This window comes from Salvia miltiorrhiza, chromosome 1, assembly GCF_028751815.1.
Source record: "Salvia miltiorrhiza cultivar Shanhuang (shh) chromosome 1, IMPLAD_Smil_shh, whole genome shotgun sequence".
In the NCBI taxonomy this organism is placed as follows: domain Eukaryota; kingdom Viridiplantae; phylum Streptophyta; class Magnoliopsida; order Lamiales; family Lamiaceae; genus Salvia; species Salvia miltiorrhiza.
The window spans coordinates 14,041,485-14,068,110 of record NC_080387.1 but is presented as its reverse complement, the minus strand read 5'-3'; the positions used below and the strand labels follow the sequence as shown (position 1 = coordinate 14,068,110).

The 26,626-nt window shown below is 38.7% G+C and overlaps 4 protein-coding genes across 4 annotated transcripts; 2 read left to right on the top strand and 2 right to left on the bottom strand.

The window, feature by feature from the left end:
- Positions 1-10,964: 10,964 nt before the first annotated feature.
- On the bottom strand, positions 10,965-12,077 carry LOC131006658 (germin-like protein subfamily 1 member 11). The gene is made up of 2 exons (XM_057933822.1): positions 11,790-12,077; positions 10,965-11,700 (listed from the first exon to the last, which is right to left on the bottom strand). The coding sequence occupies exons 1-2, from the start codon at positions 11,923-11,925 to the stop codon at positions 11,126-11,128; spliced, it is 711 nt and encodes a 236-aa protein (XP_057789805.1). The 5' UTR covers positions 11,926-12,077; the 3' UTR covers positions 10,965-11,125.
- A 2,555-nt stretch (positions 12,078-14,632) lies between these two features.
- LOC131006657 (germin-like protein subfamily 1 member 11) lies at positions 14,633-15,838 on the bottom strand. The gene is made up of 2 exons (XM_057933821.1): positions 15,431-15,838; positions 14,633-15,341 (listed from the first exon to the last, which is right to left on the bottom strand). Exons 1-2 carry the CDS (start codon positions 15,564-15,566, stop codon positions 14,767-14,769), a joined length of 711 nt encoding a protein of 236 aa, XP_057789804.1. The 5' UTR covers positions 15,567-15,838; the 3' UTR covers positions 14,633-14,766.
- A 1,423-nt stretch (positions 15,839-17,261) lies between these two features.
- On the top strand, positions 17,262-18,193 carry LOC131023582 (uncharacterized). Its single transcript, XM_057953150.1, has 2 exons — positions 17,262-17,380; positions 17,497-18,193. The coding sequence occupies exons 1-2, from the start codon at positions 17,262-17,264 to the stop codon at positions 18,191-18,193; spliced, it is 816 nt and encodes a 271-aa protein (XP_057809133.1).
- Positions 18,194-25,123: 6,930 nt separating this feature from the next.
- LOC131023449 (uncharacterized) lies at positions 25,124-25,570 on the top strand. Its single transcript, XM_057953009.1, has one exon. The coding sequence runs from the start codon at positions 25,124-25,126 to the stop codon at positions 25,568-25,570; it is 447 nt and encodes a 148-aa protein (XP_057808992.1).
- Positions 25,571-26,626: the final 1,056 nt, after the last annotated feature.

The window sequence follows — 26,626 nt, the reverse complement described above, 5'->3', positions numbered from 1 at the left end:
TGATGAGGAATGCACTTACGCTATTTATGAATTTGAAAATGATAGTATGCAAAGAACTTGAAAGAAGATTCATGTCGCTTATATGATGCTGTGGTTGATGATAAAATGTTAAGCTTATAATTTAGTTTTTGGCAACTGCCCACTAAGTACTTTTGTACTTAGCCCTGCATATGTTTATGAATGTGCAGGTTGAGCTGTGATGAACGATGAAGTGTTGCTGAGTGGAGCTTTTGTCGAACTTAGAATAGGCTCAGAAAGGATATGTGTCTGCATACATGTATCTCAGTCTTGCCTTCCGCCGCAAACACTGATTATGATTTAGTCAAGTCTATAACTATATGCCAATTACTCTTCAAAGAAATATCTAATGCTTACTCGGGTTCATCGAGTATTTTTTTTTAATTATATGCGTCAATGCTTCAATGTCTTAAATTTTATTTCAAGAATTAATGCTAGATATTAATGTCTATAATCGAGTTATGAATGAGTCAAATGTGCCCTTTCTAAACCCCGCTTCTTAAATCCCTTCCCTAGTCACAATTTCCCGGATTAATTATCTCTAATTAAGGCCGGTCGTGACAGAATGGTATCAGAGCAGTTCGTTTGCTCTGAGTCTAAGAGTTTATTTAAGCCAAACTTAGAATGGAACACTAAAGTGTCTAGAGTTCAATCGACAAAGCTCAGCACTTCATCGCATCACACTCAACGAAGCAGAATGGTAAGCTCTTCCATGTTTTGAGTTACTGTTTACGAAAAGTGCGAATTATCGTAATAACAAAGTGTGTAACTGTCAATAGCTATGTTATGTTTGAAGGAAATGATTTACGCAAGCACGGTTAAGTATGCCTATGGTAAGAGTCCCTATGAACATAGAGCTATTAAGATATGAGATCACCACTACGACAGAACATAGAAGCAAACATACAAGAAATTCGACTGTATCTTTTGGTGACTATAGTGAGGACAACAAGATAAGTGATACGTATAGAATAAATTTTTAAACTCGTGATTTTATAGCCGCTATAAATCTCCATGACTTATGCCTAAGTATCCAATTTAGATGATGTGATATTATATGCTTAAGAATTTTTATGACTCATGGATTTGAGATGCTAATGACCCTTAAAGCTTATTACATCAATGTTGTCATTGAAGTCATGACTTGTTTACAAGTTATAATAAGTTGACCTTACAAGAATTCTTTTGAGGCTTGTATTAGATTATGCTAGAGTGTACTAATTGACACATCCTTGCTATCAGAATACCGCCTAAGAGGGGTCGCTCTGTGAGAAGCAATAACAATCACAGAAACCATAATGCCATACCGGAAGAACCCAAAATGATCGAGATACTTGAAATAATTTGCGATCAAGAAGTGTAGAAGATAAGGGACAAATTAGTTACCTTAAGCATCTCGGAGTATGCAAATTTTGGGACGAAATTTTTGTTAAGGGAGGTAGTATGTAGTAGCCCGCTCTTTTATTTTTTTTTTATTAAGACCAGTGATTGCAATAATTGTTATATTGCCTCTTCAGTTACGGTAAATCCAGTGTTTAGTTATCAACTAATTCAGCTCAGAAATCTGAATTTGATGCCATTGCGTGATATGATCGCAATTGAATTATTGAATCATTCAATAATTTATTTTCCAGTTTAATAACTGACTTAGCAAAGTCAAGTTATTAATTTATATGCAATAGAAATATTATTTCTATTATTTACTTGGAAGTCGTGAATTAATTCCGACTTTCAAGTATTAAATCCCAAGTCTGAGGATTTAATTTAGATAAATACGACGAGTACTTAATTATCGAGAATTAGAGAATTATTACAGAAACAAGTACGAACTATGAGAAATTAGATCACGATAAATAGTCGAATCACTACACTATTACACCAACCCCTTCATCATATCATTACTACAACTATTCATCTTCAATTTTCAAAAGCTTCAGCACGCCAAGGAAGAAATTTCACGACAAGATCACAATTGTCAAATGATGCAAATTTCAACAATTGCAGCATGCAAATCTTCAAAAGTTGCAACTCCCGGTACCAAAAAAAATTTCCACCATTTTGATTCTGTTGTCTGCAGAAATTCCTCTATATATTCACAAGTTATCAGTTCAATACTCGTCACCACACCTATTCCACTTCCGCAAAAGCAATACCCCATTATCGTAAAATCTTAAGTTTCTTAATTGCAAGAGCTCAAGTGAGCTCCCTTCGTCGGCCCGTTTCTTCGCCGACCAGCCACTAGGACGTGAACCAGGAACGTGTACTTGTTCCTCCATCTTCAGGCTACCAAATCCAACAATCGAAAGGCCGAAGCCTTCTTTGTATTTGCCTGACCAAAGGCCGCAATATCCTTCGGAGGCCAACGTCGAATTCCCGACTTAGCCACCGGCCAACTTACGGCCTTCGTTTCTCACTATCCTTACGACGAAAAAGGATCGAGAAACCACCGTTGTGTAGCCTGATCTACCTCGCACGAGGAAGACTAAGTCGTAGACCTTCGCGGCTAAACACCATCGCGGAACGACGACCAGAAAAACCCCCGGTGAACAACTTCCATTAGTGCTCACTTGGACAGGGGTAAGTTGACGCCCTTATTTCGATGCATTCCCGTTTCTATTATATTATGGGAAATTTCTGGGGTATAGATGGGAGTGTGGTGAATATTCGTACAAAGTTTCATGTCATTTGAACTTTGTTTACTACCCTTTTAAAATTCAAGATGTCTACTGCCAGTATCTGCTGAAACTGTCATGAGGAAGATGATTAGGTTAATTATTTCAGTAACCATATGTTGATATTTAGCTCTCAAATTTTTATTGTATAACGATATATGTGTTAGCTAACTGCATATACAATTTTAGGTCATTCCGGTAACGTTTGCTATTTTTCAAAAAATCTGGACTTTCAGTTGGCAGAAACTGCCGAATCTGGTAGGCGATGGGAAAATCGCTATATCTCTTAAACTACTTGGAGTTTTTCAACATACTTTTTTTTCAATTAAACTAGACTCAAAGAGGTTTCTATTGATATAAAATTAGACTCCATATGAGTTCGGAGTCAAAGCAGTTTATTAGTTGAAGTTGAGTCTCTACAGTTTTGTTGAGATGAAATGATTCAAAATAATTCATATTAAGGATTTTAAAGTTCTATTCGACCACGCTAGACGAGAATTAGCTAAATCTATTAACGAGGATTAATAGTAGAATTCCCGATTATCGCTCAGAAGATTAGTTCATGCATACAAGATTCATGCTTTGATAGACATGCGGTTTTGGCCTTTGTCAAGGCTTACTTTATGGAGATTGATGGGGTTTTCCGGAAGTTGGGTAATATTTCTAATTCTTGGGCTGACTATTCGATCACTCGTGCGATTGGGGTGAGGAGCCGTGCTGCTCCTCCCCCCTGTATGGTGGAGGTTCACTGGTGGCCTCCCGTTGGTCAATGGATTAAAGTTAATACAGATGGCTCGGCGGCGGGAGCTCCTGGAGTTATTGCTGCGGGTGGAGTTTTTCGAGACAAGTGGTCTCATGTCCGAGGTTGTTTTCATTTTAAAGGCGGCAACGGCTTTGCTTTCGAGGCGGAATTGTTGGCTGTGATCTATGCTATTCACATTGCTCATACCCGAGACTGGCGGCATCTGTGGGTTGAGGCCGACTCTATGTATGTGGTTCACCTTTTGTACTCTCGCTCGAGTGATGTTCCTTGGAGATTTAGGGCGTTTTGGCAGCATACTCTTCGCCTGCTTCGGGATTTTTCTTTGATGGTCTCGCATATTTACCGTGAGGGTAATCAACCGGCAGATATTATGGCCAATGATGATCGGCAGGAAGGCTGGTGGCCTTTTGCGATTGAGGAGATTAGGATTGCGGTTGCAAGGGATATGTCGACGCATAGTCATATCCGTATGGTTATATAAGCAGGTTCGTTGGTTCCCTTAGGCTTTGGTTGGGTTGTTTTCTTTTGTTGTTGGTCTCCTGTTTTCTTTCTTGGTTCTTCTTCTTCCGGTTTTCTTGAGCCGAGCTTCTTAGGGGTGATGGTTAGGCCGGAACTCCTGAAGTTGTCTCTTCCCGCTCCTGAACCGAATGTGAGTCTTTCACGAGTACTCTTTTTCCTTCTAAGGTCTCTTCTTCTTAGAAGGTTTTAATGAGGCTCGGTCTTTTGTTTGCTCTCTTTTGCGCTTTCTTGGATGTTTTGTACTCTTTTTCTTTTCCATTAATACAAGCCTTATTCTCATCATGCATACAAGATTCATGCACAGTTAAATTACGCTTTATCATTAATTGAGAATTTTTTTCGAGCCAATGTGTTATTTTATATTCTCGTGATTAAGGTCAAACGCGAGAGTAAGAATTACTCAAGGAGTCACAGTACCTTAGCAAAACCTTGCTATCAGGTGGGCAATTTCTTACGCGTAAGATAAAATGCTATTAAAGAACTATGCAAGTTTTATGCTTTATTATGCCTAAATGAGTTAAGCTTTATTAGGCTTCACGCTAAATGATTTACGCTATGCTGTTTATACTATTTACGCCTATGTAATTTATGTTTTGTTACGCTTTAATAATTTACACTATGCTATTTACTTTATTATGCTTAAATGAGTTAAAACTTTATTTCTCTTTATTATCTACGCTTGTCACGCTTTAATAATATACGCTATGCTATTTACGCTTAATTACGACTTAAATTTTTATTATTTATTATTTATGCTTTGTTACGCTTTTAAGTGATTTACGCTTAAGTGAGTTACGCTTTGTTACGCGCCTATGTGGTTCACGCTTTGTTACGCTTTAATGCTTTACGCTTATTATTTAACGCCTATGTGAGTTACGCTTTAATGCTTTATGCTTATTATCTAATGCTTATGTGATGATGTTAACGAAATCGATTCCTGAGCGGATAGCTATCTTGTCAGGATATATATTTATATATGCAACGCGACCGTGAGTCAATGAGAGGGTTGGCCGGTCAAACGTCCGTTGAGGGAGGCCTCCCTCAACGGTACGATGCTAGCGTCTGTTGGGGGAGGCCTCCCTCAACAGTACGATGCCGTGTCCGCTGAGGGAGGCCTCCCTCACGGCGCGATGCCTGTGTTCGTTGAGGATCTTCCTCACGACACGATGCTTATTGATATGACTTTTGATGATGAGGAATGCACTTACGCTATTTATGAATTTGAAAATGATAGTATGCAAAGAACTTGAAAGAAGATTCATGTCGCTTATATGATGCTGTGGTTGATGATAAAATGTTAAGCTTATAATTTAGTTTTTGGCAACTGCCCACTAAGTACTTTTGTACTTAGCCCTGCATATGTTTATGAATGTGCAGGTTGAGCTGTGATGAACGATGAAGTGTTGCTGAGTGGAGCTTTTGTCGAACTTAGAATAGGCTCAGAAAGGATATGTGTCTGCATACATGTATCTCAGTCTTGCCTTCCGCCGCAAACACTGATTATGATTTAGTCAAGTCTATAACTATATGCCAATTACTCTTCAAAGAAATATCTAATGCTTACTCGGGTTCATCGAGTATTTTTTTTTAATTATATGCGTCAATGCTTCAATGTCTTAAATTTTATTTCAAGAATTAATGCTAGATATTAATGTCTATAATCGAGTTATGAATGAGTCAAATGTGCCCTTTCTAAACCCCGCTTCTTAAATCCCTTCCCTAGTCACGATTTCCCGGATTAATTATCTCTAATTAAGGCCGGTCGTGACAAATAAGGTCGTGCTTTATCATCCTGTCAAGCGTGCGAAGGCGGTCATGCAACGTGTGCCAACAAACAAGCGACCTGCACATGGGGATGAATTTCTCCAAGAGCCATGAATCCCATAAGACACGTGGATACCGTTGGCAATTAGAGGAGAAATCTCACATGTCGCAGCCCGACGTTTAGCCAGTGATAGCGTAGACCGAGTATCGATACGACTAAATAAAAGAATAAAGTGAAGGCACAGAAATCAAATTGAATATCAAGCGAAAGATCACAACAATACATGCCAAGGGAAATAACAATAACATCCTCTCAAAGACATAATTATTATCGGCTTCATAAGTTCAAAAGTATTAGGATTTTCGACAAAGTTTACAAAAAGGACATAGTTAAATATTCACAAAGGTTCATAATTTACAGAGTCTCGCAGCAAAACGTGAACATGCTATATGTATGAAGACATATAGCCGAGAGTATACTTCTTGATTAAGTCCAAAATATAAACTCCAACATCAAAATACTACTGTATGAAATAGAAGTACGGTAAAAGGATAACATTGTCCGAAACAAGTCCCCACCAGCACTAGTCCAATCTCCCCCCTCGCTTATCCTGCACGTTTAGAAATACATGCAGAATACGCAGTAGGCATAAGCCAAAAAATAATGAAATCTTGCTCTTAGAGCTATAAATTGAAGTTGCCACAATTTAAGCAACACACAGGGATTTTAGTATAAACGAACCTGTGCATGCAATTTAACAAATCATGAACATCACAAAAAAAGTAACTGCGTAGTTTAAACATTCATAAAGCATGTACCACGTCCACTATTCATCATCAAAGGTAATGAGAAGTAGGCCTCCCTCTCAAGTACCGTGATCGACCGACCCGATAAACGGCTCACAGTCACCTCTGTGCACAAAATCCCGCATGTGACAGGACCGAATTCGTCTCATCAGTAGAGGGAAACATACAAGCTCATCATTATCAAAAATTGGCAAGTCAATTAGTTTAAACATAACTTCAATTCAATCATTCATCATTGAAAATTTTCATCAAACGGAAATTTAACAGTTAAATCATATCATTCATTTCATCTCGTATAAGAGGCCAACGACACACGGGGGATTTCTATATACGTAGTAAAATTAATGCCCACCTGATGGTCTTAGCTTACTCTTGTAGCACTCGGGTGGACTCACTTCCGTCCTTTGCTCGTATCTTCAGATAGCATAACATCGGAGATAGTTCATGATAAGAATAAAAGGAATCGGTCAGAAACTTCCTTACCAAGGATACCATTCCTATCTTAGTACTATTCCGTCTCTCCTCATTAATACACTCCGACTATCTCAATCTAATAAGCATAACGCTACTTAATTAATCGCCAATCCTACTCTCAACTTAACACTCACATAGAACTAAACCACATCAACAAACAAACACACAAATATACATACACAGAAAGTCATATAATCTCACATTAGTACATAGAAGAATTAATAAAGTTCATTCACATCTTAGCAATCTTATTTATAAACCTTTTGTAAAAATCGGAAAATATTTTTAGTTGGGGAAAAATTCGCAAAAATTTAGTTTAGAAAGTCAAGGACACATAACAACATATTCTTATACCAATTATTGAAAAATAATTCACATAAACAAGTAATCCCATTTTATAACATTCTTGACAAACTAAATGTTGGACTTCTTCATCGGAAAATTCTTGATAATTCATCATATAGGGAAGATCCTTTACATACGCGCAAACTAAACTCGGGGAACTTTCACAATTCAACATCATTACTCAAATAAATTATGCTATAATTCTTTATAAATCCCAATTAGCATATAAACACTATAAATTCAAATATTGACCTTATAAAATAAAAGTACCCAAATTCTAACAAACAAAACTCAAGCAAGTTTACACATAATCAACAATTAACCAAATTGATCATTAATAATTAGTCTCATCGTGCTTTTAATCCATTATTCATGGCCAATTTAAGCATTTAATATATAAATCACAAAGTCCCAATTTTAGCAAACTAACTTTTTTGAATATCTTTAATCATGCTTAAATCACCAATCAAACTTTAAAATTATCAAATTAGATCACTTAATTACACAAATAACTCATCAATTAACAAATTGAAGCATAGAAGCAAATATACCTAATTATCCTCAAACTAACTCGCATCCAAACTCATCAATCCATCTCAATCATCAATCTAATCCATCAAACATCACATTAGCAACCTCATAAGCTCATATCAATCATCAACTCATCATTAAATCCTCAAATTCAAAAATTCCCAATTTCACCTAAACTAACTTATTCAAAAATTCACATATCAATTTAAATTCATTCTTTGCATATAAAAAATTACTAAATAGGATCCCAATAGCATAAATATGATCTCAATTTAAGAAAAGAAAAAAAAAATTGAAGGGTAAGAACCCTAATTTTCAAAAATTTGCAAGAAATAATAAGGTGGTGATTTCTTGTTAGATCTATCCATATACACACATATACAACTCAAACATTACTAGATCTAAGTAGATCTAATACTTACTCAATGATTTGATGAAAATATAGAAACTTTCTTGATTAAATCTTGAAACTCCTTTGAAACTTGCTCTTGATTCAAAGGATATGAAGTTTATGCATGGTTTTAGTGAAGATTATGGTGTAGGAATGATCTTAGAAGCTTGGAAATTGCTCAACAATGGTGATAGTGAGAGAAAGAAGTGAGGGAGAAGAAAGAGTGAGAGAGGGCGTGAGAAATGGGGGAGGGAGGAGAGAGAAATGTGTTTTGTTTAATCTAATATACTTGGTCTCCAAGTAATTCTCTTAATATTTAATTAGAAAGCTTATCTAAGCTCCCACTTGGCCACTTGCACTATTAACCATAGGTTAAGAGTAATAATTAGTGTAAATGATAAAATTTGCTTAGTAAAAAGTGTAGTAAATGTGTAGTGCAAATTTGATTTAATAAATCACTCACTAATTAAATCAAAACTACACATTATGCACTTAAGTGACCACAAAATAATTATAACACTTGGGCACAAATAATTATTCACTTCGCATCAGTCTCAAGAAAATAAACTCCGAGAACAATTCGTTAGGAGGAAAAAAAAAATTATAATATCAATAGTAACATTTCTGCTCACCGATTAAACTAATCTCGTTGGTTATAAATTTTAAGATTATCTCGCGTACTATCATGCTCAGAAAAATCATAAATCACTCAATCAAAAATACACATGTATCAAGTAGTCACGTAACAGTCAATCAAATAAATCTCACACAAACGACACCTCGAAATCAAACAAAATCTTTCGTCAATCTAATCGTCTCATGAATTCGACTCCTCTCTCTATAGTGATTCTCACTCATTCATCTCGACTATATTTCTAGTCAAGTATCATCATAATTCTTAACACTATAAACCATCTCAAAAATAATAATTATTCTATCTTAATCGGGAACAGAAACTATAATCTCTCCTCAATTCAATCAGGATCTCTATCTGATCTCAATTTCTTTGAGTAATTCACTCACTAATTCCATCATCGAAATTCTAAAATTCTAACATCTCAATCTATTGAGAAACTTCATCTCGTTTCTCTAAATAGCGTCTCGACACTATTAATAATAATAAGGTAAAAATGCGGAGTGTTACATCACATCAGAGTTGTTACGACCACATTTTGCTAAGGATAACGAATTCAGGAACTGTGACTAGGGGAGGGGATTTAGGAGCGGGATTAGAAAAGGGGCGTTTTGACTCTTTGATGACTCGACTTAATAGGAAGATAGTTGTGTTTAACTAAATGTCAAAGAAGACCACGAGGGGGCCGTGCATATAATTATTCAAAAGATAGTCAACGAGTTCGAGTAATATGTTAATAATACATAACGGGGGTTGACATTGCAACAAAATATCCCTAAGCATAATCAGTGTTCACAGCGAAAAATAGTAATTCGAGTATATGTGTGAAGACATATACTCTACTCTGAGATTCACAATATTCTAGATTGACAAAAGCTTCGCTTGCACACTGCATCTCCGATCACGGCTCAACCTACACATTTATAAATACATACAGGGCTAAGTACGGGAGTACTTAGTGCGCATTTGCCGAAATTTAAATACATGCATATCATTTTATTATCAAGCCTTTCATAAGTAGTAAAATAAGAGTGTTTTCTTTTAAAGGCTCGTATTTACTAAATAATTATCATTTCTTTCATAAATAGCCTGCGCAGGCATTTTATATCATTAATGACTATATCAGTAACTCGTGCCGAGAGGGAGGCCTCCCTCTACGAACACTGTGATCGGCCAACCCGCTAGATGACTCACGATCACGAAGGTGTACACTAATTCCGATGGAATTTGCGGTCCCATACAGAATCCGAATTCGATTAACATCGGCGATTAATAATAAAACATAAAGCATTTAGGCATTGACAATTATTTAAATTCATTTCATAAAGCATAAAGTCTTAGCAATTCTATAATATGATTTTAGTTTATATGTAGAAAGCCCACCTGTCTACGTCTTCTTAAAAACAGGTCCTCGTCGCCTCCTTAGCCCGTTCTCCAATTAAAGTGCGCGACCTCTTGTTGGAGTTAGGCTAAAAGAGATGAGCTTGCTTCCCTCCTTGAGAAAGCTTGAAGAAGAGCTCCTTCTTCTCCAATGGAGTGCACAACCGAAAATTTCCAAGGATAGTGAGAGAGTTTTCTTTTCCTTGTTTCTTGACTAGAGATATGAGGGAATGAGTAAGGGAGATTGATATGTATTATCTATCTTCACATGGCTGAAAAGGTGAGTTGGGAACTAGAAGTAACTTGCAAAGTAGTGGTTGTAGAGGTAGAGAGATGGCTTCTTTTCTCGTTTTTTCTCATGATGTGGCCGTGTAGGTGAGTATAGGAGAATGGAGATGTGACCTTTTTCCCTATTTGAGGTAGTGCATGGCAGAGGGGTGAGAAGATGTCTCATATAGACCTTTCCCCCTTTTTTGTAAAGTCACGCATGTAGATGATCACCCCTTGTTTAGCTAGTAAAAGCATGGCTTAAAAACATGGTGAATGATAAGATAGAAAGTTGAAAGTGTATAGAGATAGGGAGGTGTACTAGCTTGTGTATTTCTCTTACTTCCTTCTTGTCAACCGAAAGTGGAGAGGTGAGGGAGGAGAAATGAGGTACAAAAATACAACAAGCCACGTAGGTAGATTTATAAAAGCATGCAGTTGACACAACAATTAATTAATGAAAAATGGAATACAAGTAGATCGAATACATGATGGGTTTTTATTGATTAGATTTAACCCATATTTATTAATTAATTTATTGATGCATTATATATATTGAACTAATTGACGTTCCCGGTCCACGTGAGTGATTGCAGATGCTCGACAAGTTTATCATCATCAAGTTGGAATGCTTTGGCGAGAATATGAGGAGGAACGGACGGCTCAGATCCGAAGATGGATTTACCGATGGTGACGACTCCTGGATTTTGGCTATTGAAAGCAGCAATGGCGACTGCTTTGGTTTTTCCGATGTTATACTGGAAATGAATCAAGCCCCGCGGGAAGACGAAGATGTCTCCAGCATTCAAGACCTTGGCGAAGAGCGGGTTCTTGTCGTTGGGGTTGGCCGGGTTGGAGTTTATGAGACCCGCGTAGAGCGTGCCTTCCAATACCAGAAATATCTCCGACCCACGGGGATGCTCGTGGGGCGGATTGAGGCCGTTGAGATCGAAGTCGAGACGTGCAATGGCCACTCCCTGAGTGTTAAGGCCTGCTAGGACCTCGTCGTATACCAACGTTATTTGTGACCCTAGAGAATTTGTTACTTGTCTCGACTCATTCAACGCTCCCGCGTAATACAAGTCGTCTGCTGTCACGCTCTTTGGGTCTTTGCAAATCTTCCCGTTCACAAATACTGATCATAATCAAATCAAAATCTTTAATTATTTCAATTGCAAAAAATTAATAAACACTCAAAATTAATTATATATTCATATTCATTACCTGCAGCTTCAGTGTCATTGACTGCAATGCAGAAATCCTGCAATGGATTAGGATCGTATGCTTCCGCTAACAACGAAGAACTAACAAGAATGGTGAAAAATACCAGAAACTCAACTCTCGACGTCTTCATGATCATGTAATGAACTCAATCTACGTATCAATACTCTTTGGTAATTTAATTTCTCTTTGGTAGTGTAGTGAAATATTGAGAGAGCAATCTCCTATATTTATAGTTCAAAACATGCATCTTTTCCAGTCCAACGAAGCCGTCTCAATTATTGTTGTCGTCTGGTATTGGTGAATTTCATTTGCACGACTCGATCACATAATTAACCAGTACAGTAGGTAGCAAAATTTGCTTTCTCTATAAACTTCAACTTTGAGAAGTGGCGAGATATTTCATGGGCTTGGAGTTTAATTAACTTTAATTCTTGGCCCGTGAATTTAGTTTGATGGAAATAAGACGGCTTATCATAATTAGGAGATGAGGGGGGAATTACTTTTACTATGACTTTTGGCAATCAACAAAATTGATGGCTAGAGAACTCGTGGAGGCGGCTGAGGAGTTTATTTAGAGTCTTCTTTTTGCTTAATAGCTTTCCAAGGAACATATATAGATTCCTTCTCTTTTATTGAATACAATTGATCTCGTACGTGTTGAATCATTGGTGACAAAATTCTATTTTATTTCCATTTATTATACTATTAGTTATGTTTGCTTTATCTTCTTTACAATAGGACTAGTCGGTAACCCGTCCAAAATCGACCGGGATCTATTAAAATATAAATATTTGTAATTATTCAATATATTTTTTATTTGATGAATTTTTTTCAGTAAGATATAGTATTTAATGAATTTCTTTTAAAGTAAAAGATGTAATATTTATTTGAAATCAACATAAATTAAATGTCTATATAAGCAGAGTTTTGATTCAAAAAATATTAAAAGAGAAGTTGCGATAATGATTTAAAACGTGATTTGAAGTCATAAATCAGGCCTATCACGTACGAAGATATCAAATGTTAAATTCCAACAAAAGACTGAGAGACAAAAAAAATATACCCACTGTCTTCAACTCGTCTGTATAAGAAACTCTCTCATTTCCAATACTATAGAGGTCTCATCCTAATTCTTTTGCTTATTCTCACTCCAGTTTCAAATGTTGTACTAACCTCTGCAGTATCAATCAGCACATATCAAATCAGCCAAACAAAAAATAGAAAAAAAATATTTTAAATAATATCGTTAATGACTTAACTTTTAAAGATTGAATAAATTATTAAAATTGCAATTACCTCATAATCTATCGAAAATTTTATCATACACCACGTTAGTTGTTTTATCTTGCATATGACATACTAAAATTTTTAGACCTCTTTTTAGTGACTCTTGAGATCGCCACGTAGAGTTGCCCATGACTAAAAATTGATTTTGGTAGGTATAATCCTACATTTGAAAGAGATTGTGCCTGACTTTTATTTATTGTCATAGCAAAACAAACACTCACAGGGAATTGCCTTCTTTGAAACCGAATTGGAAATCTAGTGAAATCGGATGGACTCATAATCATTCTAGCTATGGGAAACTTATTGCCCGTATTTTTTCCTGAAATGAGTTTGCCTTCAATTGCGCGTTCCCCAAGTTGAGTTACTATCAGCGTAGTGCCATTGCATAGCTCATTAGATGGATCAATATTTCTGATAAGCATGATTATGCATCCATCTTTCAATTTAATTTCATGACTCGGCAATCCTGAACACTTGATTGTGTTGAGATATTCAACATAGAATACTTGTTCATCGAGGTCCACTTGTCCATCTTCTTTGCAAATACTGTCTGAACTTAGGTAAACTCTTTCCTTGGTAGATATAGAGACATGACGTAATCATTGATCGTATCAACCATCTCATTGGTGGGGGCCAAGATAGCTCTATTCTTAAACATTTCTAGATCAAATGCATTATTCATGATGTCATTGTATGTGTTTTCCACTATAGCTGCAATAGGATAAGTTGCATCGTGTATAAGGATATATTCTGATAATACCACAACAGATTCTCCATCAGCAAGACTTTGTCCGGCTGTACCGTTATCTATTTTAGTATCAATTCTACAAATTCTTTGGTTTCTTCTGCATCCGAACCAGAAGCATTTGCCTGAAATAAAAATGTACTTTTATCAAATGTTTACTCATTTATTGTTAACACTACTCCTATTATAAATCCTTTTTATCCAATCACGATATATTAAATTACAATTATAAAAATTTATACCAATCTCTCTTACTAGAATGAGGAGAATATTAAATAAAAGTCTTTCGAATATTAAATATCAAAATTACGCATTTGAATTTTGAATATGACATTTTCATAAAATTATCTCATATTATATTTTAAGGTTAATGGCAGTAAAATACACGAAGTTTGTCCGAATTTGCATTTCGTACATGACCTTAAAAAATAGTCCCACAATACATTAACTTTTGATTTTATCGTAATTTGCACACGGCAATAATTCCGGCTATGATTAAAGTTGACCAGCAACGACCTATGCTTTTCTTCAGGGTGAAAATCAATTATTGCGCCTTTGCATATATAGTTCCACTCTATAAATTGAAAGATAATTATTTTCTAATCTCTTTAATTGTTTTCACTTCAATTATTCTGGCAAATTAAAAATTACCTCAGAGTTTTTAATCTCTTTAATTGTTTTCACTAAAGCAGGTTTCAACCATTCTTCACTTTTTAAAGACATAAACTTTTGTTATCCCTTCATTTTTGAAGGATAAAAAGCAAACACACCCTTATACAATAACAAATGCATAACAAACCACGTAGGTAGATTTATAAAAGCATGTAGTTGACATATATAACAATTGATGAAAATGGAATACAAGTAGATCGAATACATGATGGGGTTTTATTGATTAGATTTAACCCATATTTATTAATTAATTTATTGATGCATTATATTGAACTAATTGACATTCCCGGTCCACGTGAGTGATTGCAGATGCTCGACAAGTTTATCATCATCAAGTTGGAATGCTTTGGCGAGAATATGAGGAGGAACGGACGGCTCAGATCCGAAGATGGATTTACCGATGGTGACGACTCCTGGATTTTGGCTATTGAAAGCAGCAATGGCGACTGCTTTGGTTTTTCCGATGTTATACTGGAAATGAATCAAGCCCCGCGGGAAGACGAAGATGTCTCCAGCATTCAAGACCTTGGCGAAGAGCGGGTTCTTGTCGTTGGGGTTGGCCGGGTTGGAGTTTATGAGACCCGCGTAGAGCGTGCCTTCCAATACCAGAAATATCTCCGACCCACGGGGATGCTCGTGGGGCGGATTGAGGCCGTTGAGATCGAAGTCGAGACGTGCAATGGCCACTCCCTGAGTGTTAAGGCCTGCTAGGACCTCGTCGTATACCAACGTTATTTGTGTCCCTAGAGAATTTGTTACTTGTCTCGACTCATTCAACGCTCCCGCGTAATACAAGTCGTCTGCTGTCACGCTCTTTGGGTCTTTGCAAATCTTCCCGTTCACAAATACTGATCATAATCAAATCAAAATCTTTAATTATTTCAATTGCAAAAAATTAATAAACACCCAAAATTAATTATATATTCATATTCGTTACCTGTAGCTTCAGTGTCATTGACTGCAATGCAAAAATCCTGCAATGGATCAGGATCGTATGCTTCCGCTAACAACGAAGAACTAACAAGAATGGTGAAAAATACCAAAAACTCAACTCTCGATGTCTTCATGATCATGTAATGAACTCAATCTACGTATCAATACTCTTTGGTAATTTAATTTCTCTTTGGTAGTGTAGTGAAATATTGAGTGAGCAATCTCCTATATTTATAGTTCAAAACATGCATCTACGCACATGATGACATGAATACCCCTTTTCCAGTCCAACAAAACCGTCTCAATTATTGTTCTCGTCTTCTATTGGTCAATTTCTTATTTGCACGATTCCATCACATGCATAATTAACTTGGTAGCAAAATTTGCTTTCTCTATAAATTTCAACTTTGTTGTCATTCTACATAATTGAAAGGCATGAATTAAAAACATATAAAATGAAATATAATGTTATTCTTTGTGCCACGGTTTATTATTGTTTTATAACTATTTAATATAAAAATAAAATTATTATTATATAATAAGTTATATAAAGCCTAAATTTAATTAATTAATTATTATATATTAAGCTCTAGTTAATATATATCACTAGAAATTAAATAAAATTTTAAAAACTTCTATACCCTCTATTTTTTTTAATCAAGTATCCCTCATTATCAATTACTAATTCAAAATTTGAAAAATAAATATAAAAAATAATTATAAACCCCAATGTAATTTATAAATGTCAATTAGTTATCTTAAAACCACACTAAATAAATTAACATTTAAGAAATAATGATTAAAATTATAAAAGACTGAGAGTAAGACACCAAAAGTGGGACATAGGATCTCGTGTGTTACAGTTGAGGATAAGATAATTTGTTCCAAAGTTTATTGTGTCTAATTGTGTCCAACTATTAATTTCACTATTTAATAGTAACCTGTTAGTACAAAAATAAATAATTATTGTTATGTAATGTTAATATTTATCACTGGAAATTAAAATTTTGAAAAACTATACACCCTAATTTTATTGTACATAAATGTACGTATCAATATATAAAATAACCTTTATATGTGGTTCTTCCCTCATGTAGACGATAGTGTTAATTTCTTGCTTTAAGAGCAGCTCCAATGGCAAGGTCGAAGGGAGGGGTCGATCCGGCTGGAGGCGAGACCTGCGCGGCATCGACGCGGGGTCGAGCTAGAGATCCGGGCCGAAGGCGGAAGAAGGCTGGCACGTGTTTAGCACGCGCTGGTTAAAAAAAAAAAAAAAATCGACCGTTTCAAATTTTAAAGGGGTATCAGATTTTGGACCGTTGCTTTGCGCGTGTTTAGCAACGGCTAAAATCGAATTTTTGTATTTTTTTTTAATTTTGATTATCTATATATACTTCCTCTCATTCACTTTCAAATCACTTCAAAAATTAATCTTCATCTCCTTCAAATTATCTCTACAAAATGTCTTCATCTACATCAAGTGGCGCCGACGAGGAACACATCCAAAAATTCGACCAATTCCTTCATCAATTTTATCAAATTGTTGAAGCTATTGCTGAACCGGAACCGGATCAACCACGCCCTTGAAGAAGGCTGACCAAGAAAGCGTACATTCGTCGGGACCGTGAAGCCGGAGCTTTACGATTGTACGAGGATTATTTTGCAGAAAATCTGGTCTACACCGATGCTATTTTCGGCGCCGATTTCGTATGCGTCGTCCTTTATTTTTGCGCATCGCCTACGAGGTGTAGTCAGATCCATACTTCCAACAACGAGAGGATGCTACAGGGAGACCCGGCTTCACACCGTTGCAGAAATGCACGGTTGCTATTCGTATGCTAGCAAATGGTGGAGCAGCTGACCAGTACGACGAGTACCTACGGATTGCGGAGTCTACTTCGTTGGATTGCATGGGCCGCTTCTGTGCGGTGGTCATCCTACGCTTCGACACGGAGTACTTGAGGAGACCAACCCCCTGCCGACTGCCAAAGGCTCATGGCAATGCACGAGGCGAAACACAGCTTCCCGGGAATGCTTGGAAGTCTTGATTGCATGCACTGGGCGTGGAAGAATTGTCCAGTGGCATGGCACGAAGCATACACTCGAGTTGATCAGGGGGAGCCGATCGACTATAATCCTTGAAGCTGTCGCCTCCCAAGATTTATGGATCTGGCACGCATTCTTTGGGACTCCTGGTGCAAACAACGACATCAACGTGCTTAACTCTTCGACGTTGTTTCACGATCAACTCGAAGGAAGGGCTCCACCGGTCACGTTTCAAGTCAACAATTCTTTCTATCAGAAGGGATACTACTTGACTAACGGTATCTACCCCAATTGGCCTATGTTCGTGAAGAGTCCTACACATCATATAGACGAGAAAAGCAAGAGATTCAAGGTGATGCAGGAAGCTGCTCGCAAGGATATTGAACGAGCATTCGGTGTTCTTCAAGCTCAGTGGGCTATCATCAAAGGACCAGTGTGTCTTTGGAGCAAGGCGGAGTTCAGCGACATCATGTTCACGTGCATAATTTTGCACAATATGATCGTCCAAGACGAAGGTGACCATGCTATAAAATGGGCAGACGAGAGCAATGATGAAGCTTCGAGTAGCTCTGCCGCAGCTCGTCCACACAGAGGGGCTCCGCCGGAGTTTCGCCAATATGTCGCACGCGAAGCATCCATACGAGACGCGGAAATGCATGCTCGCCTCACTTTAGACTTGAAGGAGCACATTTGGTCTCGATTTGGTCCGGTTGACCACTAGAAAATTATTGTAATTCTATTTTTTATTATTGTATTTGAATTAAGTAATTTAAATTATGTTGTTTATTTTAATGTAATGTTTAATTTTATTTTCAATGAAAATTAAACATTTGGGCAAAATTGTGTTGAAATTGGATTTTTGGTGGAAATGAAGATTTTAGACCCAAATGAAGACCTCACCATTGGAGAGGGGTGGGTCTTAGGTGGGGACCACCTTCTAAGACCCACCCATTGGAGATGCTCTAATGTGTTATGTTCTAATATAGTGGCAAAATTTGTTTTTTTTTTTTTTTGTTTTTTTTAAGACCCTAGGGTGAGGGGTTAGGCATATCCCCACCCTGTAAATAACCATCAACCAACATCTCATACATGACGTTGTCCAAAAGTGACGTTGTGCAAAATTTGGTATTATTTCATTCTTCATGATTTATAAATTAAATTTCTCTCTCACAATCTTTATTCCAACTATGCCGTCATTCTCTAATATAGAATATGATTCACAAAAGTAGACTTCTTCTAGATTATTTCAAATTTAGTTTTCTTTACGTTTTAGTATTTCTTAATTGTAAAAAAGCGCCAACGTTCAATTCATGATTGGGTTAATATGCAAAAACACCTCTAACGTTACCACCCCGACTACACTTAAGCCCCTAATCTAACGTTGATAGCAATTAACACCCCAAAGTTCATTAAGTATTACAATTAAATCCGTAAACAAACAATTTCTTTCACAAAATTAAGAAATTCATTTTTTTTAATTATAATTTATATAATATACTCCCCCCGTCCATGAAAGAACTTCCTAGGAGGGAGTGGCACGGATTTTAAGAAAAAATATTATTGAGTGTATTGAGAGTGGATAAAAGGTAGTTGAGTGTATTAGGAGTGGTGAAAATGTGTTATAATTAATATTGGTAGTTGTGAAAAGTGAAAAGTGAAAAGTAAAAGGATTATAAGTGGGGGGGTATAGTCCAAAAATAGGTAGGAAATTCTTTTATGGACGTCCCAAAAAGGAAAAATAGGAAGTTCTTTCGTGGACGTAGGGAGTATAAAAGAGGAGTTTTCTACCTCCATTTTTTCCCACCATTTTTTCTCTCTCTTCTCCCATCATTTTTTTCATTATTTTTCATCTCTTTTTTCTTTTACAATTTTAATACTTTTCTAAATAATATCAAATTTAATTTATATATGAAGAAATATTTAATAAGCATCTTATGTTTAAGTTTGTAACAAAATATTTAATATGGTATAAAAATTATTAAAAATAAATTTAAAACAAATAAATTATTAAAATTTTAAAATATTCTATTTTCTTTCTGTTTGTTAAAATTTTACAATTCCCTCTTCTTGAGAAGTATGAGTGACGAGAGCATGAGGCGAACCCTAACCCTAGCTTCCCCGCAATAACTTTCTTCTTCTTCTGATCGCCGGCCGATGGCTGAAGCCGAAAATTCTTACCTTCGCGGTACTGGTGGTGGTCTTAACCTTCCGCCGGTCTCGTCTAATTTCTCTCGACCTACGCAATCTGCAAAACATGGGCATGAAAGCTTGAAATCTACGTCAACTGGTGCAGTGGTGGTGTCTGCACCGGTCATCTCGGTGACTGCAACTGAAGCAGATTCGGCTTCTGCGAAGCTTATTGGAGGAAAGGAAGTGATTAACCTTGATCGCGACTCTTCACGAGGGAATTCTAAGATTGTTTTGGATGGAGAAAACAACGTCCGATCATATGCAGACATGGCTACTAACCGTACGCCTAAAAGACCTGACGTTCCTGCCCATCGGTTCCAAGCCTTGCGACCCACGAAAGAAGGTCAGTCCTTCACGTTCAAACCTCCTAAGGAACTGCTGCTGAAAGAAAGGGCAGACTTTGCTAACGCCCTTACAGGACGCATTCTCCTCAAACAAGGAGATAAACCTAGGCCAGCGCTTGCGGTCAAGAACGAACTACAGCGAATTTGGGGTATTGGGGCTTCATGGAAACTAATCCCGATTGGCAAAGGGTATTATACTATGGTTTTCTCTGCGGCTGAAGACAAAGCTAGAGTTAAACAGAAACTCGTCTGGGAAGCTTTTGGTGGATTGCTTCGTCTGAGGGAATGGAGCAAAAACTTTGATCCGTTTAAAGAGCACTCCTCGCTCGCTAACGTGTGGGTCAGGATTCACTATCTACCGATTGAATACTGGCATGCAGAAATTCTGACGGGCATTGCTAGATTTGTGGGACATCCACTTAAAATTGATGGGGCAACTGCGCAAAGGGATTTTGGCCAATATGCTCGTTTATTGGTGGAGCTAGATATGTCACAAACTCTTCCTACTTCGCTGCTTATTGATGGGGGAGAAATGTCTTTTCATGTTGAGTTTTCTTATGAATACTTACCTTTTTATTGTTCCAGGTGTAAACAAACAGGACATACTCCGGAAAGTGCCGCAAAGGAAAGCAAAGGGAAGAAGTTGCGGCTGTCCACAAGCAACCTGTCTCTGCCAAGGTTTGGCAGCCAACTACAGCAAATGAACAAGTGGAAGAGGAAATAGTCCAGAATTTAACGAGAGAGGAAGATGCTGTTCACGACCAGACTCAACACCAGCAAAGGCCGAGCACCACTGTTGGAAATTCTATACCGGTTGTCATCGAGAATTCTAAACAAAACTCAGGAAACAGATTCGAGATTTTGAAAAGCAGGGAAGAGCAGATTGCAACGGAGGTCTCTAAGCAACTTGTTAATTTATCTGAGCAAGAGAATGGATCATCAGAAGATGAGGAAGAAGTTGATGATGAGCTAATTATGGAATCTGATGGGAAACTCAGGAATGAGGATACAGAGGTTCTAGGATTGATAGACGGGAACAAATTTCTGGAAGCGAATGGTGCCGAGGCTGTGGCTATCGAGAATGCGATGAAAGCTAAGCGTTTGGAGCAAATTCTAGCTATCGCCAAAGCTCCTATGAAAGTAGGATCTCCGCCAAAGAAAAGAGGTAGACCTTCGAAACAAGCTTTAGCGGCCAAGGCTGCCCAGACCGAAGATAAAAAGGTTACTGAGCTGAATAAAGAAACTCGTGATAGCATCAAGAGCCGTCTGCGGCACTCAACTGATACGGGGTTCAAAGCGCGTGATTTTGTCATTGAAAACAGCTCGAGAGCTAGCATTGTAGCTATGGATAACGTGGCTAAGGAAAGTTGGGCTTCCGAAGTGGAAAGAAGCGATGCTTCCTCCACTCACTCACAACATTCCACATGAATGTTATTGCATGGAACATCCGCGGGGTGTCGGATGAATCCAAGCGTTTGCTAAAAGAACATTGCAGTTCTTTCTCCCCCATTATTTTAGGTTTGATCGAGCCTAAAACGGCTTTTCATAGAGTTTGTCATTCTTTTTGGAATTCTTTAAATCTCATCCCGGTTCATCAAAATTGCAGAGCTCCGAGATGTTCGAATATCTGGGTTTTGTCTCATCCGTCTGTGATTTCCACGGTTGTTTTTTCTTCTGATCAGATTGTCGTGGTTGACTGTTTTTGGAATTCTTTTCAATTTAGAATTGGGATCGTTCATGGTTCCAATGATCAAATTCCACGTCGTGAGCTCTGGGCCGATATTCTTAGCCTTATCACTGCTAACACTATCATCATTGGGGATTTCAATGCCATCAAAGGGGCTCATGAACGAATCAGCACTGTTATGCCGCCCCGCGGATCGTGCTGGGATTTCTGTAACTTTATTAATGAATCACATCTCATTGAATCTCCAACGGAAGGTTTGCGTTTCACTTGGTCGGGACGCAGATTTTTACCTCATCATGTGGAATCAGTGCTTGACAGAGCTTTATTTTCTCAAGGATTTGCCTCTTTATGGGACTCCATCGTCACTTCCGTTCTCCCGCGTCTCACTTCGGATCATTCTCCCTTGGTGTTGCAATGTAAGAACTTCGCTCCTGCGGCGAGAAGACAGTTTCAGTTTCTCAACATGTGGATTCTTCACCCTTCTTTCATGGGCATGGTCAAAGCCTCGTGGACGGCCCTGATCGCTTCTCCCTGTCCTATCATTCGTGTCATGCAAAAGCTGAAACGGCTTCGCGTCGAGCTTTGGGTTTGGAACAAGGAGGTCTTTGGTAATTTTGACCGAGCTTTGGCAGATGGGCAGCAACTTCTGAAGATTGTTCAGTCTATAATATCGGAGATTGGGTACACTGATGAGTTATTCGAGGAGAAAATTAGGATTGAAGCTGAGATCAACGTTGCTCTTACCAGGAAAAGCAACCTGTTCCAGCAGAAAAGTCGAGCTTCGTGGCTCATGGATGGGGATAGAAATACGGCGTTCTTTCATAGACTTGCCAAGTTTAGAAAACGCAGTGTTTCGATTACTAGATTGAATATTAATGGGGATGATGAGTATAACCAGAACGTTATTGAGCAGCATATTGTCAACCATTTTTCGTCCCTTTTCTCTGATGATGGCAGCCCTCCTGCTGATCAGATTGAAATTGACGCGCTGATCCAGCCGTGTATTTCCGAAATTCAAAATAGGCTTCTCACTGCGATCCCGGATGAAGGTGAAATTGCGACAGCTATCTTTGACATGGATGCGAATAGCGCCCCCGGGCCTGATGGTTTTTCTGGCTTGTTCTTCCATAAGTGTTGGCAGATCATTAAATTGGACGTTACTCAAGCTGTTCAGCGTTTTTTCACTCATTCTTATCTGCCTAGTGGGTGCAATGCAAGCACTATGATTCTTATCCCGAAAAAGGAGACTATTTCGGTTGTGGGGGATCTTAGGCCAATTGTTCTTTCGAATTTTTTCTTCAAAATCATTTCAAAGATTTTGGCCTCCCGCCTTAGCTCGGTCGCTGCTTCGCACGTCTTGCCGAATCAATTTGGTTTTATAAAAGGCAGAAATATCCATGACTGTACTATGCTCGGTTCTGAGGGATTTCATTGCATGGAGCGCACAAACAATGGCATCAACATGGCTTGTAAAATTGACATTCGGAAAGCTTTTGACACTATTCGCTGGGAATTCATTTTTCAAGTTCTTAGAGCTAATGGCTATCACGAGACCTTTATTAATTGGGTGTCGATCATTTTTAGTTCTGCTAGACTCTCTATTCTTTACAACGGCCGGCTCACGGGTTATTTTCCTTGCTCCAGGGGTGTTAGACAAGGAGATCCTTTATCTCCTATTTTATTTGGGATTGCTGAAGACGTGCTGGGTTTCTTAATCAACAGCTGTGTGGAGTCGGGACACCTGAAGCCTATGAGTTTTAGTCGGTCGACCCTCTTCCCGACCCATCTCTTTTACACGGACAATGTCCTCTTATTCTGTCGTGCGACTGTTCGTAATGCGAGGAAAATTCAGGAAATTTTTTATTACTACGGGAGCCTCTCCGGGCAGAGCTGCAATCAGGAAAAGTCTAACCTTTTCTTCGCCCGTCGTGTCCCCACTGACAGGAGACGTCAGATCCACCGTGCTCTTGGCTTTTCAGTTGGCAATCTCCCGATGACTTATTTGGGGGTCCCTATCTTTGTTGGTCGCCCTCGAGCTTCTTATTTTATGCCCTTATTCGACCGGATTGTTCAGAAGTTTGCTAGATGGAAAGGCCTTCAGCTTTCCATTGCTGGCCGGCTTTGTCTTGTTAAATCAGTGATTCAAAGCTCGATTGTTCACTCTATGATGATCTACAAGTGGCCCAAATCTCTTCTTCACTCCTTGGATAGGAAGTGCAGAAACTTTGTGTGGACTGGTAATACAGAGCAACGCCCGAGCTGCTCGGTCAGTTGGGGTCGAACCTGTTCACCTTGGGAAGAGGGTGGACTGGGGGTTCGATCGTTCACTTTGATGAATCAATCTTATCTCATGAAACTTGCTTGGAAGATGATTAAAGGGGTAGATTGGGCCCATAAGGTTATGCGATCTCGCTATCTTACGATCTATGGGTATGCGAAGAATAACATTGCCAACTCTTCTGTTTGGCTTGGCATAAAGGAAGAGGTGAACCATCTGGTGGAGGATTCTTATTCGTGTGCAGGTCGAGGTGATTGCACTTACTTCTGGAAAGACGACTGGCTTGGATATAAGTTGATTGATAAATTGCATATCCCGTTTTTCATGCATGAGTTCCTGAACTTCCCGGTGACTGATTACTTCTTTGATGGCGTCTGGCACTTCTCTGCTGCCTTTGTGAATCGCTTTCCTGATATTGTTGCTGATATTTTGCTTCTCCCGATGAGTGGGGATGCTGACGTCAGGTTCTGGAAACATTCCATTAAAGGAGATGTTTCGGCTTCTTTAGCTTTTTCTCACCGTTGCCATCGGTTCCCTGAGGTGCACTGGGGAAAATGGATCTGGGAATCTTACATCCCGATGCGACGTTCTATTCTCTGCTGGAGGGTGATTCATGGAAGACTCCCCACGATGGATATTCTTATCAGACAAGGGCTGGTTGCTCCTAATTGTTGCTATCTTTGCTTGAGCAATGCCGAGTTTATATCGCATATTTTTTGGAACTGTCCAAAGGTGAAGTCGATTTGGCGGGAATTCCTGGTTTGGTTTGATAAAGAGGATTTTATTGAGTGCTTTGACATTCATTCCTTTCTGGTGTTGGCTTGGTCGACTACCTTCAGTTCTCAGCTGCTTACGTTGTGGAAAGCTGGCATTATTTCTTTGCTTTGGAAAATTTGGGACGCTAGGAATTCGAAAATTTTCGAAAATATTCACTTTGATGCTCAACGTGTGCTGATTTTCGTTAAATCGTTCTTTAAGGAGATTGAGTTCAACTTTCATAACATTGGCTCCACTGACAGTTCTTGGTCGGACTATCTGACTACTAGAAGGCTTGGGATTCAGCAGAGAGCCAAACCGCCTCCTCGTATGATTGAGGTGCATTGGTAGCCTCCGACTCATAATTGGATGAAAGTTAACACGGATGGGTCTGCTATGGGCGCACCGGGTATCATTGCAGCAGGCGGTGTCTTTCGGGATAATTGGGCGATGGTTCGTGGCTGTTTTCATATCAAAGGAGGGGTGGGTTTCGCTTTTGAAGCGGAACTTCTGGCGATTATCACCGCTATCACTTTGGCTCATGATAGGAACTGGCTGAGGTTATGGATTGAGTCCGATTCTATGTATGTGGTTAAACTCCTTGAATCTCGCTCTTCAGATGTTCCTTGGCGTTTTATGAATCTTTGGCAGAACACCTTGCGGATTTTACAAGATTTCCAGCTTATTATTACTCATATTTACCGGGAAGGAAATCAACCTGCTGACATTATGGCCCACAACGATCGCACGGAAGGATGGTGGCCGTTTGCTATCAATGAAATTACTTTGGCTGTGGCCAGAGACATGTCCACTCACAGTCATGTGCGTACTGTTCTGGGATAGCTGGATGGACGCGGTGATGAATGCGAGGGGTGCGCTGAGTAGGTTACACGCTAGATTGGGATGGAGTTTTTTGACTGTCGCTCGAAGCTGCGTCGCTGCACAGGACCTGCCTGGCTGCCTGCTCCTCCGGCGCAAAGCTCGGGCAGTTTTCTGCTCGGAGCTGTTCCTCTCCGACGTGCTGCTTTGCGCCGCATGCAGCTGAGATGTTTATGAGATGATCCTCTCGACGAGGTCTGGTGCTGGTGTGGAGGGTGCGCTCGTTGATTTTCTTTGTTTTGTTCGTTCTCGTTCCGCTTCGGGTGGAAGTTTCAATGTTCGTTGGTATGAGATTCTTAGGCTGTTCACTTTCTGGCGACGGCATCTCACCGGCCAGAATTTTCAGCTTATCAGTTTCGTCCGCAAGGAACTACTAGCGACGGCGTATTACCGGCTGAGTAGTTACCTTTGCGAGGTTCTTGGGCTTCAGTGCGTTGGAAAGCTACCAGCGACGGCGTATAACCGGTTATGTAGCTTTGTTTTTGTTGGTTGGCTTTGTTCGGCTTTCCACCTTCGTTCTGTTTGGGATTTGGGAATACTACCGGCGACGGAGTCTAACCGGCCGTGTAGTTTAACCCTTACCGTTCGGCATTTTGGCGACGGCGTCTCACCGGCCATTTGCCTTTTTTCTGTCGTTCTTTTTTGGAGGAGAGCCGGGATTGTTTGGGGACGATGGTTAGGCCGGAGTTCCGGAAACTTTCCCTTCCGCTCTTCTCCTCTTTTGTTTTACTCCATTAGACGGGTACTCTTTTTCCTTTTCCCGGTTTTTCCCATTGGGTTTTCCGTGAAAAGGTTTTAATGAGGCTCGGCCCTTAGTCTGCTCTCCTGTGCTTTCAAGGGTTTCTTTTTAGGTTTCTTTTTTAATAAAATCGCATTTTTTTAATACAATTCCCTCTTCTTTTATTTATGTCTGTGTATGAAAATATTTATTTATATGAAAAAATTGATGGGAGAAGAGAGAAAAAAAATGGAGGGAGAAAACTCCCCTTTTATATATTATATAAATTAAAAAATGAATTT